The sequence below is a fragment of the Apis florea genome, unplaced genomic scaffold (genome assembly GCF_048593485.1).
Source record: "Apis florea isolate Af1SG1 unplaced genomic scaffold, ASM4859348v1 contig_3370_pilon, whole genome shotgun sequence".
Classification (NCBI taxonomy): domain Eukaryota; kingdom Metazoa; phylum Arthropoda; class Insecta; order Hymenoptera; family Apidae; genus Apis; species Apis florea.
Window position 1 is genome coordinate 462527 of NW_028256747.1, and position 15781 is coordinate 478307.

General features: G+C 33.3%; 3 protein-coding genes and 2 long non-coding RNA genes across 8 annotated transcripts; 2 read left to right on the forward strand and 3 right to left on the reverse strand.

Moving 5' to 3' along the window:
- Positions 1-386: 386 nt before the first annotated feature.
- On the reverse strand, positions 387-1600 carry LOC100872340 (alpha-ketoglutarate dehydrogenase component 4). 2 transcript variants are annotated; one of them, XM_003694885.4, is made up of 4 exons: positions 1154-1600; positions 988-1042; positions 713-882; positions 387-514 (listed from the first exon to the last, which is right to left on the reverse strand). In XM_003694885.4, exons 1-4 carry the CDS (start codon positions 1175-1177, stop codon positions 497-499), a joined length of 267 nt encoding a protein of 88 aa, XP_003694933.1. In that variant the 5' UTR covers positions 1178-1600; the 3' UTR covers positions 387-496. The 2 variants fall into 2 exon arrangements, with proteins under 2 accessions (XP_003694933.1, XP_086768355.1); XM_086912229.1 differs by having other exon boundaries at positions 495-882.
- Positions 1601-1668: 68 nt separating this feature from the next.
- LOC100872224 (heat shock protein 83) lies at positions 1669-4584 on the reverse strand. Its single transcript, XM_003694884.4, has 2 exons — positions 4443-4584; positions 1669-4042 (listed from the first exon to the last, which is right to left on the reverse strand). The coding sequence occupies exon 2, from the start codon at positions 4040-4042 to the stop codon at positions 1889-1891; it is 2154 nt and encodes a 717-aa protein (XP_003694932.2). The 5' UTR covers positions 4443-4584; the 3' UTR covers positions 1669-1888.
- Positions 4585-5314: 730 nt separating this feature from the next.
- On the forward strand, positions 5315-7371 carry LOC147656988 (uncharacterized). Its single transcript, XR_015293360.1, has 2 exons — positions 5315-5481; positions 6303-7371. It is a non-coding gene; the product is annotated as an uncharacterized LOC147656988 (long non-coding RNA).
- LOC100872652 (uncharacterized) lies at positions 6438-11902 on the reverse strand. 3 transcript variants are annotated; one of them, XR_015293358.1, is made up of 3 exons: positions 11303-11534; positions 8140-9379; positions 6438-6702 (listed from the first exon to the last, which is right to left on the reverse strand). XR_015293358.1 is itself a non-coding variant. In XM_086912228.1 (2 exons), the coding sequence occupies exons 1-2, from the start codon at positions 11640-11642 to the stop codon at positions 6623-6625; spliced, it is 420 nt and encodes a 139-aa protein (XP_086768354.1). In that variant the 5' UTR covers positions 11643-11902; the 3' UTR covers positions 6438-6622. The 3 variants fall into 3 exon arrangements, 1 of the variants encoding a protein (XP_086768354.1); XR_015293359.1 differs by lacking the exon at positions 11303-11534 and having other exon boundaries at positions 6438-6924; positions 8140-8377; XM_086912228.1 differs by lacking the exon at positions 8140-9379 and having other exon boundaries at positions 11303-11902.
- LOC116414610 (uncharacterized) lies at positions 10990-11262 on the forward strand. The gene is made up of 2 exons (XR_015293361.1): positions 10990-11119; positions 11228-11262. It is a non-coding gene; the product is annotated as an uncharacterized LOC116414610 (long non-coding RNA).
- Positions 11903-15781: the final 3879 nt, after the last annotated feature.

The following is a 15781-nucleotide window of genomic DNA, read 5'->3' on the forward strand; positions in this document are numbered from 1 at the left end:
ACTGACTTTCGTTCCCATAATATTTTTCTTTAATTTATCTACAAAAGAATGCATTTAAATAATTAATTGTTAAGAAACATTTTAATGAATTTAATTTGTTTGATTTTTGTATCGTAATGAGATAACAAAAAATGATTCATGTAAATATATTTTATAAAGAATTCGTAACGTTTTTTATATTTAGAAGCTAAATAAATTTTAATATTAACATAATAGAATAAATATTACAGAAAAATAAAATAATTTTATCAATTTTTTTTTTATTTAGAATTAACATTCTACATGTTAGTTATAAAAGTAAGCCAAAAGACAAGCCAGAAATAGCAGACAATGTCACATAAGCAAAGAGAGACCTTGTTTTATAGGTAAATAGTAAGAATATGTACTTCTTTTACTTGCATTTATTTACAGAATAAATTATACACAAAAATTTAATAGTAAATAGTTTGTTAATGATTTCTAAAGTATATAATGTTCTATAAATTATTCAAGGAGTTTATTCTGGGCCACCTCTCTGTAATAAAAAAAGGATTCATTTAATATAAATTTTTTTCTAATTATGCATAGAGATAAAAAAATATGCAAATTTAAAAATTATTATCACTATAATTATAAACTCATTTATATTTTAATGATTTTTATTAATGAATTTTATATTATAGAACGAGAAATTTAATTATATTATAAATAGTAAAATAAATAGTATACCTACATTAATATATGCAATTTCTTTCTCATCAATGGGTCGTCTTTGAAATCGCGCAGGAAGATAAAGATCTTCTATTGTTGGTAAAACAACTACATTAGGTCCCGTTGCACTAGGATTATTTTGTTCTAACATAGCCGAGTCTAAGTGCTTAGATGGTGGATTTGAAGTTGTATCTGCAGTAGTTAACCAATAACAAGGATTTCAGTCGGCTTTTTCAATTGAACTCTTTCAATTGAAATTTTCAACGATGGTACTCAGTAATTTTTCTTTTACATTACCTTTCTGAATCCCACCTTTACGAAATTTAATCAAAGGCACGTGTGGTTTTACTACCTAATGAGATTTAATTCTTATAAATTGATCATGTTTTATTATGTACATATATTAATCTACGCATACATACATATGCATATATTCTTCTTACAATTATACCGATGCACTGACCTTCCAACCTTTGCTTGCCATCATAATTGTTTTTTAATGTATCTTATGCGAAGACCGAGTTTTACTTGCAACACAAGCTTCTTTCAATCACTTTAAAAGTCTCAAATAGATGGCGTATTCTAACATACTCAATGAATATAAAACAATCAGTGAAATATTTGTATAAGGTTAACTAGTTTTATAAAGTTAATATGAACTATGTGGTGTTAAAAATTAATAAACAACGTTCCTATTTTTAACTTCGTTCAAGTTTATATCGAATTATTCGAATCTATATTGTATAATAAATATGTATGTATATCGAAATATACATTAAATTTAATAATTATTTTAATACATTTAAATAGAAATGTAGGTCAAATAGGTTATTTATATTAGAAAATAAAAAATATATGAATGTTCAATTGTTATCTCTTGAAATTTTCATAAATAAAACAATTATTTTTTGTTTATATTTATTTTGTTTTATCTTATATTTCATTTAATGTGATAAATGATATAGTAAAGATAATGAGTTATAATCATTATAATAAATTTTATTTTATTGTAAATTTAACTTAATTACAAAATATTTGGCATCAAAAAATGTTTTTGATAAATTAAGATTGTACAGAGAATTAAAATGAAAATATATGATGATAATAATACCACATAAAACGTGGTTATTTCGGCAGTCTTTCAATGATTATAATGACATTGATATTGTCATTATATTTAAATTTATTAAGATTAAGTTTAATCTACTTCTTCCATTCGTGAAGTATCTTCTGTATCTCCTTCCAGAGGAGGAATTTCTTCTGTAGTTTGTTCTTCTGGTACAGATTCTTCTTCATCAATACCAAGTCCCAATTTGATCATCCTGTAAATTCTTGCAGCATGAACTTGTGGCTCATCTAAAGTAAAACCAGAAGATAAAAGTGCCGTTTCAAACAATAAAATTACTAAATCTTTTACTGCTTTATCATTTTTATCTGTTTCTGCTTTCTGATGTAAAGTTTCAATAATAGTATGGTCGGGATTTATTTCAAGATGTTTTTTTGCAGCCATATATCCCATGGTAGATGTGTCTCTAAGTGCTTGAGCTTTCATAATTCTTTCCATATTAGCAGTCCAACCATATTGTGAAGTAACTATACAGCAAGGTGAATCAACCAATCGATTTGAAACTACAACTTTCTCCACTTTATTATCAAGAATATTTTTCATTACTTTACATAAATTTTCATATTTAGCTTTATCTTCTTCTCTTTTTTTCTTTTCATCTTCATCTTCAGGAAACTCTAAACCTTCTTTGGTTACAGATACTAATTGTTTTCCATCAAATTCTTTCATTTGTTGTACTACATATTCATCAATAGGTTCTGTCATATAAACAACTTCAAAGCCACGTTTTTTTACACGTTCAACAAATGAACTGTTTGCAACTTGGTCTTTGTTCTCTCCAGTAATGAAGTAAATATGTTTTTGATTTTCTTTCATTCTGCCTACATAATCTTTAAGAGAACAGACTTCATCTCCAGAAGCTGAAGTATTATATCTCAAAAGATCTGACAATTTACTACGATTAGAACTGTCCTCATGAATACCTAATTTAATGTTTTTGCTAAATTGTTCATAGAATTTTTTATAGTTGTCTTTGTCTTCTGCAAGTTCTTCAAACAATTCTATGCATTTTTTTACAAGATTTTTACGAATAACCTTTAAAATTTTATTTTGTTGAAGCATTTCACGAGAAATGTTCAAAGGAAGATCTTCACTATCAACTACTCCTTTTATGAAATTTAAATATTCTGGAATTAACTGTTCACAGTTATCCATAATGAATACTCTTCTCACATATAGTTTAATATTATTTTTCCTTTTCTTATTTTCAAATAAATCAAATGGCATACGTTTTGGAATAAAAAGTAAAGCTCTAAATTCTAATTGGCCTTCCACAGAAAAATGCTTAACAGCCAAATGATCTTCCCAATCATTTGTCAATGATTTGTAAAATTCACCATATTCTTCTTGTGTAATATCATCAGAGTTCCTAGTCCAGATAGGTTTTGTTTTGTTTAATTCTTCATCTTCAGTATATTTCTCTTTAATAGTCTTTTTCTTCTTCTTTTTTCCTTCTTCCTCTGATGTTTCTTCATTTTCATCTACATCTTCAATTTTTGGTTTTCCATCATCTTCCTTTTTCTCTTCCTCTTCTTCAGCTTCATCCTCACTCAGTTCTTTTTCACGTTCCTTCTGCACAACTAATTTAATTGGATAACCAATAAATTGAGAATGTTTTTTTACGATTTCTTTTATTTTACTCTCTTCTAAATACTCAGTTTGATCTTCTTTTACATGTAAAACAATTTTTGTTCCTCTTCCTAATGTTTCTCCATTATCATGTCTAACAGTAAATGATCCACCAGCACTAGATTCCCATAGATATTGTTCATCATCATTGTGTTTTGAAATAACAGTGACTTTGTCTGCTATTAAATAAGCAGAATAAAAACCTACACCAAATTGTCCAATCATGGAAATATCTGCACCAGCTTGAAGTGCTTCCATAAAAGCTTTGGTACCAGATTTTGCAATTGTACCAAGATTATTTACCAAATCAGCCTTAGTCATACCAATACCAGTATCAATAATAGTCAAAGTACCATCATTCTTGTTTGGAATAATTTTAATAAATAATTCTTTGCCATTATCAAGCTTAGAAGGGTCAGTTAAAGATTCATAACGAATCTTATCAAGAGCGTCACTAGAGTTTGAAATAAGTTCTCTTAAAAAAATTTCTTTATTCGAATAAAAAGTATTAATAATCAATGACATAAGTTGAGCAATCTCTGCCTGGAATGCAAAAGTTTCCACATCTTCTGCTTTTGTTTCTATTTCTGTTGACATCTGTAAAAAAAAAAAAATTATTAGAAAAAGAAAAAAGAAACAATTAACAATTTCAAACTACATACACACACACAAATTTTTATTTTTAATTTATATATGAAACATTTTATACGTGCATTTCTTTTTTTTTTTTTTTTTACACGTGATATATATTATTTTATTATTAAATAATATTGCAATAATATTTCCGGATACAATTAAAAAAAAACAAATTTATACGAATAAAAAAGTGTAATAGAATAGAATTAAGATTAATTTTTGAATAAAACTATTAAATTTAAAATAATATTTAACAAGAACGTAAATCAATATAAATTTACTAATTATTTATTGTTTAGGAAATATATTTTATGTAAATACATTAAATATTTTTTTAATAATTAATTTAAAATAATTATACCTTGATATTCAGTTGAACCAACGTTAAAATACACTTCAAAAATTTATAAACACAGTACCGAGCACCTAGCAGTTCATTGAATGAAGACGCGCGTTGAGTAGGTTTGCTTTTATATACTCACTAAAATTCTAGAATGTTCTAGAATGTTCTAGAACATTTTTATCTCTTTGGATACCTCATATCCGGGAAAATTTAAATTCATCTCGATAATTTTTAATTAATAAATATTTTTTATCTACATTTTCAATATTGTTTATCTATTACAGAATGAAAATGCATAATTTTTTTTTTAAATATATAGATATTTGTTATTAAATAATGGAAATTGATTTGGTTCTTTTTTGTGATCACTTTAATATGATACTTCCGGCATTTAGTTTTATAAGTCAAGAAAGCAAATAATATCAAAATTTTTAAGACAAGTGAATAAATAATTTTTACCTTAACCCCTTCTTGTCCGTTAATCATATCTATCAATGAATATCATCAATTGGTATGTAAATTTGAAATGTATCATTTATGATTATATTAAATAGAAATTATTAACCATTATATCGTCAAATATTATCGAACCATGTGTTTGATATTACGCGGCAAAAATTTTCTTCTTATCATATTATATTATTTTTTAGCTTTCGATTCTTTTCTAACAGTTTTTTTTTTTTTATTTATATTTAAGCGAAATCCCATTGTGTTGAAACATTTTTAATGTTTTAAAAATATTTTTAATGCATTATATATTTTTAATATAATTTATGTATAAGTGAGTATGATTTCTAGAATTGATTCGTTCTTTATTATTTTAATTTAATTTTTATTTCTATAGTTTTAAGAGAAATACTTGTATAATGAATCATATATATTTATTGCAGTTAAAAAAAATAATAAGAAATGCATTATTAATTAATAAATTAATAAATTATCGGAAATAGGAATATTATATATAGAAAAATATAGATATATATATAAACTTTTTTTATATATAACTTTTCAACATTATAATTCATTAATTGAAGTTAAAAAAAAAAAATTAAAAGTGGTAAGTAAATAAATTAGTAATTAAACAAAAAAAAAGAAAGTTTTGTAAAAACCTCGAAAATCCAGTCGGTATATAATCATATTTCTGTATACATATTGGTATGTGGCGCCCCCATAGTTTATTGCAATTTTATTTCTTATCGTTATTTGAAATGAAATTTAAATCTTATTAAACATGTACTTGATACTATAATTTTCTTAGATAAACATAAACATTTTGTTTACAATTATTATCTTAATTTTTCTTCTTATTTTAATTTCTGAAATATAAAAATTATTTTATTATTATAAAATATTTTTAATTTGAGAATTTATAAAAAAAAAAAAACTATTTTTGCTTTTTATTTATTTTTAATCAAATTTATTTTAAGATAAATTAATCGACAAGAATTGATATAAAAGTTAATAGAATTATTTCTAAGAATACGAAATATGATTATATATACAAAAACGAAATCAATTGGAATAAGTTGGAAATTCTGAAATGTTCTTAATAGGTAATCGAGTCACGTGGCAATGACACTACTAGTAATTACAAATGCCTAACCCGTAGATTTTCATGCAGAATGAATACAAAAATCTTTGAAGCATGTTAGACATTTTCTTTTTTTTATATTCAATGTAATTCCAATGTAACGCTTGTTAATTCTATAGAAAAATTTTTTTTCATGATAATTATAATTAAGTTTTAGAAATTTGAAAGATTTTTAAAAAAATTTTTTTTATTTTTCTTTTTTTTATCAGAATTTATATTTATTTATAATATATAACAAATTACTTATAATATAATATAATATACATAAATATTGTATTTATTTTTAGATTCATCAATTTGTAAATAATCAATTTAGTCGAAAAATCAAAAAAAAATCGTTGAAGTTGATATGGCGAGGAGCTTAACTCCGGTAACCTAGCTTTATGATGTCGAATAATACTCATACAGCTAGATAACCAAAGAAAATGTCCGCGCCAAGATCTTCTTGTTGTCTTAAATAAATAAAGAAATAATTTCGATGAAAATTGATCATCTAAATCAATGAAATCGTCGGGAATTGAAAACCTGCTCTGCCATTTAACAATAACGGATCTTTCTTGATACTGCAAATAATATCGGCAAGACATGGATCAATCGTTAACGCCTTTTATACGAGAATGTCTCTTGATCGAGCCACTATTTCCTGATGCAGATAATGACATGCACGTGTCGATGGTGTCCCCCACTCTGTAACAGAAAGACGGAGAAATCGGAAACCGCTTTACAACAATCGTCTCTTTGTCGCGTAACCACGAATTGATTGATACGCGCACAGCTTTGAAAAGTGAAACACAACCGTTGACATTTCGGAGTGAAAGTTAGTCGGTGAGACGGGCCTTCGGGATAGCCAGAGGCTACGAGTGTATATCTGAAAATTCTTCTCTCGTTACCAGGCCAAAGTCATTCTTTCTAAAATATATACGATATGAAAAATAAAATCAAATTTTGCAGAGAAAACGATAGGTATATGATTAATAGTTTTTTTTTTTTTTTTTTTTTTTTTTTTGATTAAAGTGTGTTACTTGAAGTAAAATGTAAATTTATAATATGATGAAACGAAGCGATACGGTTTTGCTGAATTGTACAACGCGCAAGACATTATGTCGTTACGTCATAATTACTTTGACTCAAAGACGTACATCTTGCGATATCATTCAGTTTCCTAGTTGTCCATTTCCGACTAATTGATTCGCGATTTAAATTAAAAATTACGACTTAAAAAACCGCGAGTACGTGTCCAAAGATAAATTTCAGATTCTGAAAATGTCACGTTTAAATCGCGTAAAAATTGTAACCAGTGTTTTGCTCAAATTGATTAAATAAAATGACTACTAATATGTACGTGCAACAATCAAAGTGGCTTCAGATATTAATATTCAAACAACTTATCACGCGGATTGAATTTCATTCGAGTCGTGATATAAAATTTTAAAATAAAGAAATTTATTTAAACTTTCTGGTTACAGTAAAGATTGTAATATCCAATGCTTTTACTTCGGTCAATCCGTTAGTAGACCACTACGATGTTTCGTAAGAACTTCCATTTGGAGAAAGTTATGATCTCACGCTGCAATGCACGCGTGGCTGGGTTCTATTTTATCAAGTTGTTCAACGCTTTCCGTGCTTCTTCCAATTTCTTTATCTGCTTAATTTTTTCAATCTCGATATTAAATACGCGCATGATCTTGAGTAGAAAATGTTATAATAAATTTTTCAAGAAACTGCAAAATATGAAAACCGGACACATTTGGCAGAAATTTTATATTTAAATAACACGCTTATCGAATCTGATATGCGGTTAAAATACGTCAGTTTTAGGAACGTTATCGAATTTCGCAAGAGATAACTTAAGAGATTGTTACGCGAGTTTTATCCTATCTGTTCGTTCGTTGATCCATAATTCTTGAGAATATAAAAATAAGATTTAACAACCGAACATTCTCTAACGTTGAACATATTTAAAATTGGATAATGATTATCGCATATAGGAGAAACGATCCATGAATTTCTCCTTGCACGTGTAAGAATGAAAGTACAAAAGATTCTATATAAGAGAGGAGTAAAAGATCAAAAAAAAACAGAAGAAAAAAAAAGAAAAAAGAAAAGAAACCATGGCACACTCACCTGCGAAACTGCCGGTTTATTTTTGGCCCGCTCTCATATCGGACGTAACAGGAAGGCTGACCAGAAAGATTTAGCCTCGATTCAACAATAATCCCCGACTTTCTAAAACTTAATTCTCTTTATTTTTTTTTTTTTTTCCCTCCATTGAAAGCTGCTGCGTATAGCGACAAAAGCAACTCTAGTCTAGTTCATTATTAGAGAATAGCTTATCCAAGTTGCGAAGTCCATCGTCACGTACCTATAGCAAATACGAGTGAGTACCTATCTTTCATGATAAGCCGGCCTTCGATTCTTTCCATTTGTTTGTCACGGTTGGTACAGCTGAACTATATTATTATTATTATTATTATTATTATTATCGTGCATTCTCTCCCATGAAAAGCGATAAAAAAGGAAAAAAAACTTTTGCGAAATATGCGAGAAAGAAGATCATATAATTCGTTTCAAAGATCGAATTAGCGCGGATAATTTGATAGCACAGATTTCTAATAAAAAAAATCGGCAATAGTTGGTGGACGACGAAAAGCTATTTTAGGCATCCCGTATCCCAAGGCTGGTCGGTTTAACGGTCTAATTAACAGTTTACGATTTAATTAACAGTCCCGTGTCCAGTCGAGCCATTACAGGGTCTTTGCACGATACGCCTTATTGACCGTACGTTTTATCGAGAACTTTTCTGCTGCGTTCCTTAGTTTGTTGCGCAACGATCAGGGATCCCGTTCGTGGTTATCCGCGTCGACACGCGCGTCTTCCAAATCACCAACTTACCCCTCCAATGGAAAATCGCGATGTTAAGACGTTAATAAGTTGAATCTGTACTCCAATGGTAAATTTGTTTCCTAACGAGACAGGCTTTCAATGCGACTTCCAATCGTTTACGCAAACACAGCTGTACGAGTACTCGAGATAGCCGGGGCTAATGTCGCTTCACTTATATTCATTATCACTTCAAGTGTGGTTATCGAGCTTGATTTAATTTTCCTGACCGCGCTTCGAAAACAGATCGAAAGGCGCGAAAAAGAAGACTGGGCCCCCCCCCTCCCCGCCCTCCTCGCTCTCCCCCTCCCTCCCCATCTCTACGATTTCGCGGATCTTTTTTTTTTTTTTTTTTTCTTCTCATTATTTCTTGAAATATCTTCACCGTCCTTTTCCCCTTTTCTTTGTCACAGAATCACGAAAATTAGTTCCCCCTTATTGGCGCTCTTGTTATCGCATCTTTCAACCAGCAAATTTCGGTCATCTGGAAAGCAAATTAATTCGTTGATTGTTCGAGAGAATGTTCGATCTATTAGAAATTTGAAAATATTAATTATTTTAAATGTTTAAGATTTGATATTCGAATTCGAGTTCGAAAATTTAAATTTAAAAAGAAAAAAAAAAAATGTAAATATTCAAGTATTCAACAAGAAAAACATAAGAAAATAGCGCAATTAATTAAATTCGAAAATTGTCGATGAAGATTAAGCAAAAAAAAAAAAAAAAAAAAAAAAAAAAATAGAATCTAAACAACAGAATATAAACAAAAATTGAGATTTTTCATAGAAATGTTTAAACGATGGAAGGAAACGATCACGGTAAAGCGATACTTGTCTCATTATTTACCTTACAAACAAAACGCTTTAACTTGCAAATTAATTTATGATCGCGAAATGCGTAGATGTTTGATTATTATCTTCTAATATAATGTAAAATTTTTTTTTTAAAAACCAGGAGAAAAAAACGATCAAGAAAAGAATTTTCGTTTTATCTAATATCTAATATCCCTAATGTAATAATATTCGAATTGGCTATTCGACGACCGACCGCCGCTTGGACCGCTTGATCGGTGTCATTCTCAACGGAGGATTCACGGCTCGATACCATACACGCGGTGCAGTCAAACACAGGTATGCATATGTGCGTTTTATTTCTCAGTCGCTCGCTCTACCGTGCAAATCTTGAATGCATTCGCCGGCACGTTGAAGATCGTTCGCGATACAGGCTTCCGCAATGCCATATCGCTACCGCGCCGCCGATCTTCGTCGAAGCTGTGACGCAGAAAAGACAATTTTTTGCTCTTTAGCGAAAAAGAAAAATTCAAACAAGTTCATGGAAATAAATTCGAGTTATGTTTATGAGAATTGAAGAATTTTTTGCCCTTCTTTTTTTTCTTGAAAATAAAAAGAAAACGACTAATCAAGCCTTTATTTTAAATCATATTTGAAATGTTCGAGCGCTGATATGTAACTGATATGTATTATGATATATACATTACGGTAAATTAAATTGTGTTCCCGAACTAATATCAGTTTAAAAATGAAAACAAGTGTGAGTCGATAAATTGTATCGAATTGTACGAAAATCTTATTTATTTGACACGAAATAATCAAAATCATTGTTGACTAGTAAATTACTAATAAATAAAAAAAATTGTAAATGTGAATTTCATTTTAATTAGAAGCAGTAGACGTTTATTGATCATTGATCGTATATTTTCTAATATTTGGTCGTAGGAAATTTGAAAAGAAAAGATGATATTAAAAGCGTCGGAGGATATTTTGATATGGAAGAATAGAACGAACAAAAGCGTTCGAACGACTATCATTTTTCCATGGTAGTCAGATACAACCTGTTGCTAAGAGGCCTGAGGAAATTCGCACGCGAAACGGTGCGAATCGGCAACGAGTAGACTCGACTCAGACAAGCGCAAAGAACTGAGTAAGAAAAAACATTGGCCGTAAATGCGGAATCGGAGAAGATTTTTCAATTTTGAGTTGCAATATCTCGAGAAAAAGAAAGAAGAAGAAGAAAGAGGAATCACAATACCGTTCGAGCTGGGAAAGATGACGATTGGAAAGAAATGAATAGCTGACTAGACAAGAATGCAAACGCGGCAACATTTGCCTCGACCTTGTCAGTCACGTTTACCGAGAATCAACAGAATTTTATTTATTTTATTTCTAAACCAATGAATCCTAATAATCTTAAATCTTCAATATTCGTAAGTTAGAGAAATTATTATCTTTACGAATAATCTTTCTTTTGTTTATCAATTTAATTTAATTCAATTCAATTTAATCTTTATTATAACTTATGATGTATTAAACAGATCGTATCGAATAATATTTGGAACAATGCCGCGAACAATGTCTTTTTTTGTGGAAAAGAGAGAAGAGTACCATACCTGTTGTTCGGTGTTGAGGACACGGCTCGAACCGATACGTGAATTTTAAGTCCGCTACTGCTTGCTCCGTCTTACCAAGGGCACATAGACTCGTATCGAAAGAAGAGGAAAGAGAGGAGTCACACCTGGCGCGGTACAAGATGAGATCACTACCGCACTCACTGATCAACTGGCCCCGCGCCCCACGTCTGGGGCCGCACGCACCTTTCGCGTTACCCCTTCCCCCTCGAACTCCGGAACCTGGAGCTCCTTGGCCCCCTCGGGGCCCCTTCGGCCCTCTTCCACCCTCCACTCCCCTCCATATCCTCTTTACCTCTTCAGCTTCGTTTCGAATGCCCATTGGTCCGTTCAAATCGACATCGTGACGTCACCGAACCGAACTGCCGACATATATACGAGAGGAACGAGTCTCTCTCTTTTCTTCTTTCCTCTCCTCTCCCCCTCTCTTACTTTCTACACCGCTCCATTCCGTTCCTTGCCGTGCTGTTCCCCTTCGTGGATCCACTCTTTTCTCTTGTATCTTCTCTCCCCTATGCTCTTCACTTGGTCTTCTTTCCCCGACTACCTGTCCTCCTACCTATGTCCGTTTTCTATCGTTCTCTTCTTCTCTGTCCCTCCCTCTCTCTTCCCTTCTTTGGCCGGTCTTCTCGTTTGGCCGGCTCTCTTGGAGCATTACCGCGGCATCCCTGTCCTTCTACCTGGTTGATTCGTTCTTTATCGCGTTGCCTCGTCTACCTTTTCCTCGCGCCGGCATCTCGTTCTCCTTGTTCTCGAACGCTCTTCTGGCTCTTGCTGCGCGAGTTCGCGATCTTTCCACACGACGTCTCGTATATTCCCCTTTTGTTTCTTCCGTTTTATAACCGTTGACCCGTAAACTTTTCTTTCTATATTCTCTCCTTAACGATCTTTGCAGATTTTTTTCAAAGATAAAGTTTTGTTCGGGATTACATCGTCCTCTTCTTCTTCTTCTTCTTCTTCTTCTTCCTCTTCCTCTTCCTCTTCATCCTTCTCCTTCTCCTCTTCTTCTTCTTTCCTGTCAATAAGAAGCTCCAGTTTCTATTTTCACTTCTTCTTTTCTAACGTGAAAAGCTTTCTTTTCCCGTTAACAATGGCTGTCGGTTACCTATACGGTGCGTTGGTGACTTGCAGTGTTCGAAGGCGGCGCAGATCCGTTAAGTCGAATCGTGGTTCCTTTCCTCCTCGGCCGGTCGCGGCTGTACCGGTCGCCAGCCAACGAGATTGTCCGCAAGAGGTTTGCCGCGGTGGTTGCCGCCACCGCCACAGCCACCGCCACCGCCATCGCCACCGCCACCGCCAACGTCGTCGCCACAACGAAGCGAGAGTAGCCCGCCAGGTATATGGGGAGACAGAAAAAGGAAAAAAGGACGCATTCCAACGACTATAGTCGGTCCATAACGATTCCCATACGTTGAGAGTGCGCAACGAACAACCAATGACCCCTCTACCGATCTCTCGCGCCTCCTCCTTTTCCCTCCTTCTCAGCCTTCTTTTTCTCTTCCCTTTCACATCCTCTCCTTCTCCGTTTCTCATCTTCCTCCCGTTCTCTCTTCTGCGTTTTGCACGATTCCACGTGTCTCGTCTCGTCTCGTCTTGTCCCTCTTTTTCTTTCTTCTGTCTTCTTTTTCTCTTCTCTTCTCTTCTCTCCTCTCTCGCCGATCGTTTCGCTCGCGTACCTGTCTACGTACGTTTACCTATACATACGTGCGCGTCGCGTACACCTCGCGCGATCGAGGTGAAGGCTCGGCCTCGTATGTACCTCTACGTAGCCGGTCTGTCCTCTCGTTTTTCGAAGAATTCACGACGTCACCACAATGATCGCCGACGAGTCGAATATTTCTCGAATACCCAAACTACCTTCTTCTTCTTCTCGCTCCTTCTCGAATATCCTCGTCGGGCTTCTCGGCTTTGCACCTCTCTTTTGCCAACCGAACGAATCCAATCTTCGCTATACTGACTTAACTTAACATGGATACACCTTGAGGAACTCTGATTCTAATTTTAATTACAGATCTATGGAAAAGAAGTCGATTCCATTTTCTTCGTTTCGTATTCACCTGAGAAGATTACTCGATGATCCTTGTCGAATCTATTAGCGACGGAACACGAAAATTCGTTCGGGAAAGAATACTCTGCGTAGAATACTTTGCGTGGGAATTTCACGCGTGCCTCGACGATATACCACTTTTTCTCGATTCCTCGTCGAATTTCGTAATAAGACATTATTGCCTTTACTTCGAATACATGCACGTATGCACACAAACACACACACGCATACACGTTAGATTATTAAACTTGATGTTCTCATCTGTCGAATTCCTTCTCGAATGAATGATGGAATTGGGTAATGCGTTTCAGGATGTGATGGTTGCTTCGTTGTCTGATAATAATTGAACCATGTTCTTACAACGGAAAAATTGCGATTTTGAAACGTCGCCATCCGCATGCCTTGCTAATTAATTAGCGGTACGTGACACGAAATGTAAAATTGTATATTTTCAAATTCGAGTTTAAATTGCACATTAAGCGTGGCGTGCCACGAAAACGATGGCTAATTCCAGCCATAGCTCGACACGTGTTATTCGAAACCAATTCTTTTTCTTTTCTTTTTTTTTCTTTTTTTTCTTTAAGCAATTTGTTTAATTATATATAAGGGTAATCTTGGCCCGTTGAAAGTAATCTGGAAAATAGTTAATAATTAGAGAGGAAAAGATTTCTCTTTTAACTTCGATTTTCTTTCGATGAAACGCTTTTTATGTTCAAACGCATTTATGCACCCTAAAGATACGCCTCTTTGGAACGACGTAGAATCGGTTCCGCTGTCTGAAAGTACGTCCTGGGAAGTTCCTCGACTACACGTGTCATCCATTTTCAGTTTGTGGGAAAGGCAGCGCCGTGACGGAAGGCATGTGCACGAACGAGTGATGTACAATCGCAATTTCAATGTTGGTTTCAAATCGATCTTCGAGATCGATTAATATTTTGCGATTCTCGAAAATAATTCAGTTGTATCTCGTCAAAATGGTTGGTCGCGCATATTAAAAACCGGATCTTTATACTCGCGCTTGTGGTTTCTTAATTTACGTCCCGACTTCTCCGTCTTCAACAAGACCAAACGACGTTTTTAAGTCGTCGGTGATTCAAAACGCGAATTAGGGAGGGGATAGTCTTTCTTTTTTCAAAAGTAAATTCGTTCCCTATTCCGTTAAAACATCAAGAAACAAAGAACCGGCGAACTTTCGGACCCCAACTTATTCTCGGAATGTTATTGCAACGTAAAGCCGTACGTGACGCTCACGTGAATGAAATTTTGCATGCGTATCGGTTTGCCCTGAGTGCCAGGACCTCGAAGGTCGAATTCGATATCGTTTTGTGCGACTGGTATTACAAATCTACTCGAAGAAGAATATACTTTTCCTCTTTTTCTTTATCACTCGTACGTGTGTGATCATCGATGAAAAAAAAAAAACTCGTCGTCAACTTCGGTTAAATTGAATTGAAAAATCTGAAAAGAAGAATGGGAATAATGAACAAGCGGCGCGATTACCTTAAACGGGAATGGAAAATCTAATTTACTCTAGGATTCTTCACAAGGTATTTCCTCGCTTGATTCTGAACCTTAACCGTGGTCGGTCAAGGACGATTTTTATTGTTCGTTTCGAAGAAGGATCCTTCGAAAGGATCGGTACTGTTATATCCCTGTTCTGGTAACTCACCTGCGTCTGTCCAGGTACAAAGCTAATTCAGCCCTGCGTACAAGCGTTGGCGTCACGAGCTGACGCCCTTCGACTTCCGCCGGATGTACACCGTCCTTGCTCCACCGGCGTTCCTATCGTTGTTCTCGTATACGCTTGATTTTTTTTTTTTTTCTTCTTCTTTTTTCCACTTTAACCAATTATTTCGAATGTATGAACACCGATCAATCGTTTATAGGATACAATTAGATAGACAGGGTTTTTAAACGATTTAAAAAGTAATTAGAATTGGTGAAGAAAAATCACGGTTTCCATGCATGCACGAGAGACGTTACCATGTGAAAAAGCTTCTCGCGATGAAACACATTTCGAAAACAAAAGAGAGGGACCGAAAATCGAGGTTCTCATTCGCATTCGTTACGATTACGCGGAAGACTGTGAGGCAATTTAAAATGCGGTGGTCACGCGCAACTACCAATGAAAGCAATTTGAATAGCGCAAAGCCGTTAATCGATTAGGTCTACAGTTCACGAAATTGTAGCCGTAACAGAGAAAGAAGAGAGAAGAGACATCCTTTTTTTCACGTTTCGAAATGTCTCTGCATTTGATTCACTTTCGATTAACCGTTTCTATTTTGTTATAAAACGACGCAAAAAAAAAAAAAAAAAAAAAAAAAAAGAAATGTAAAACCATCGATTGAACCAAGAATGAAAGCGTTTTTCCTTGATTGGACATGACAAGATTTGTTCAACGGAAGCCGCCGTAA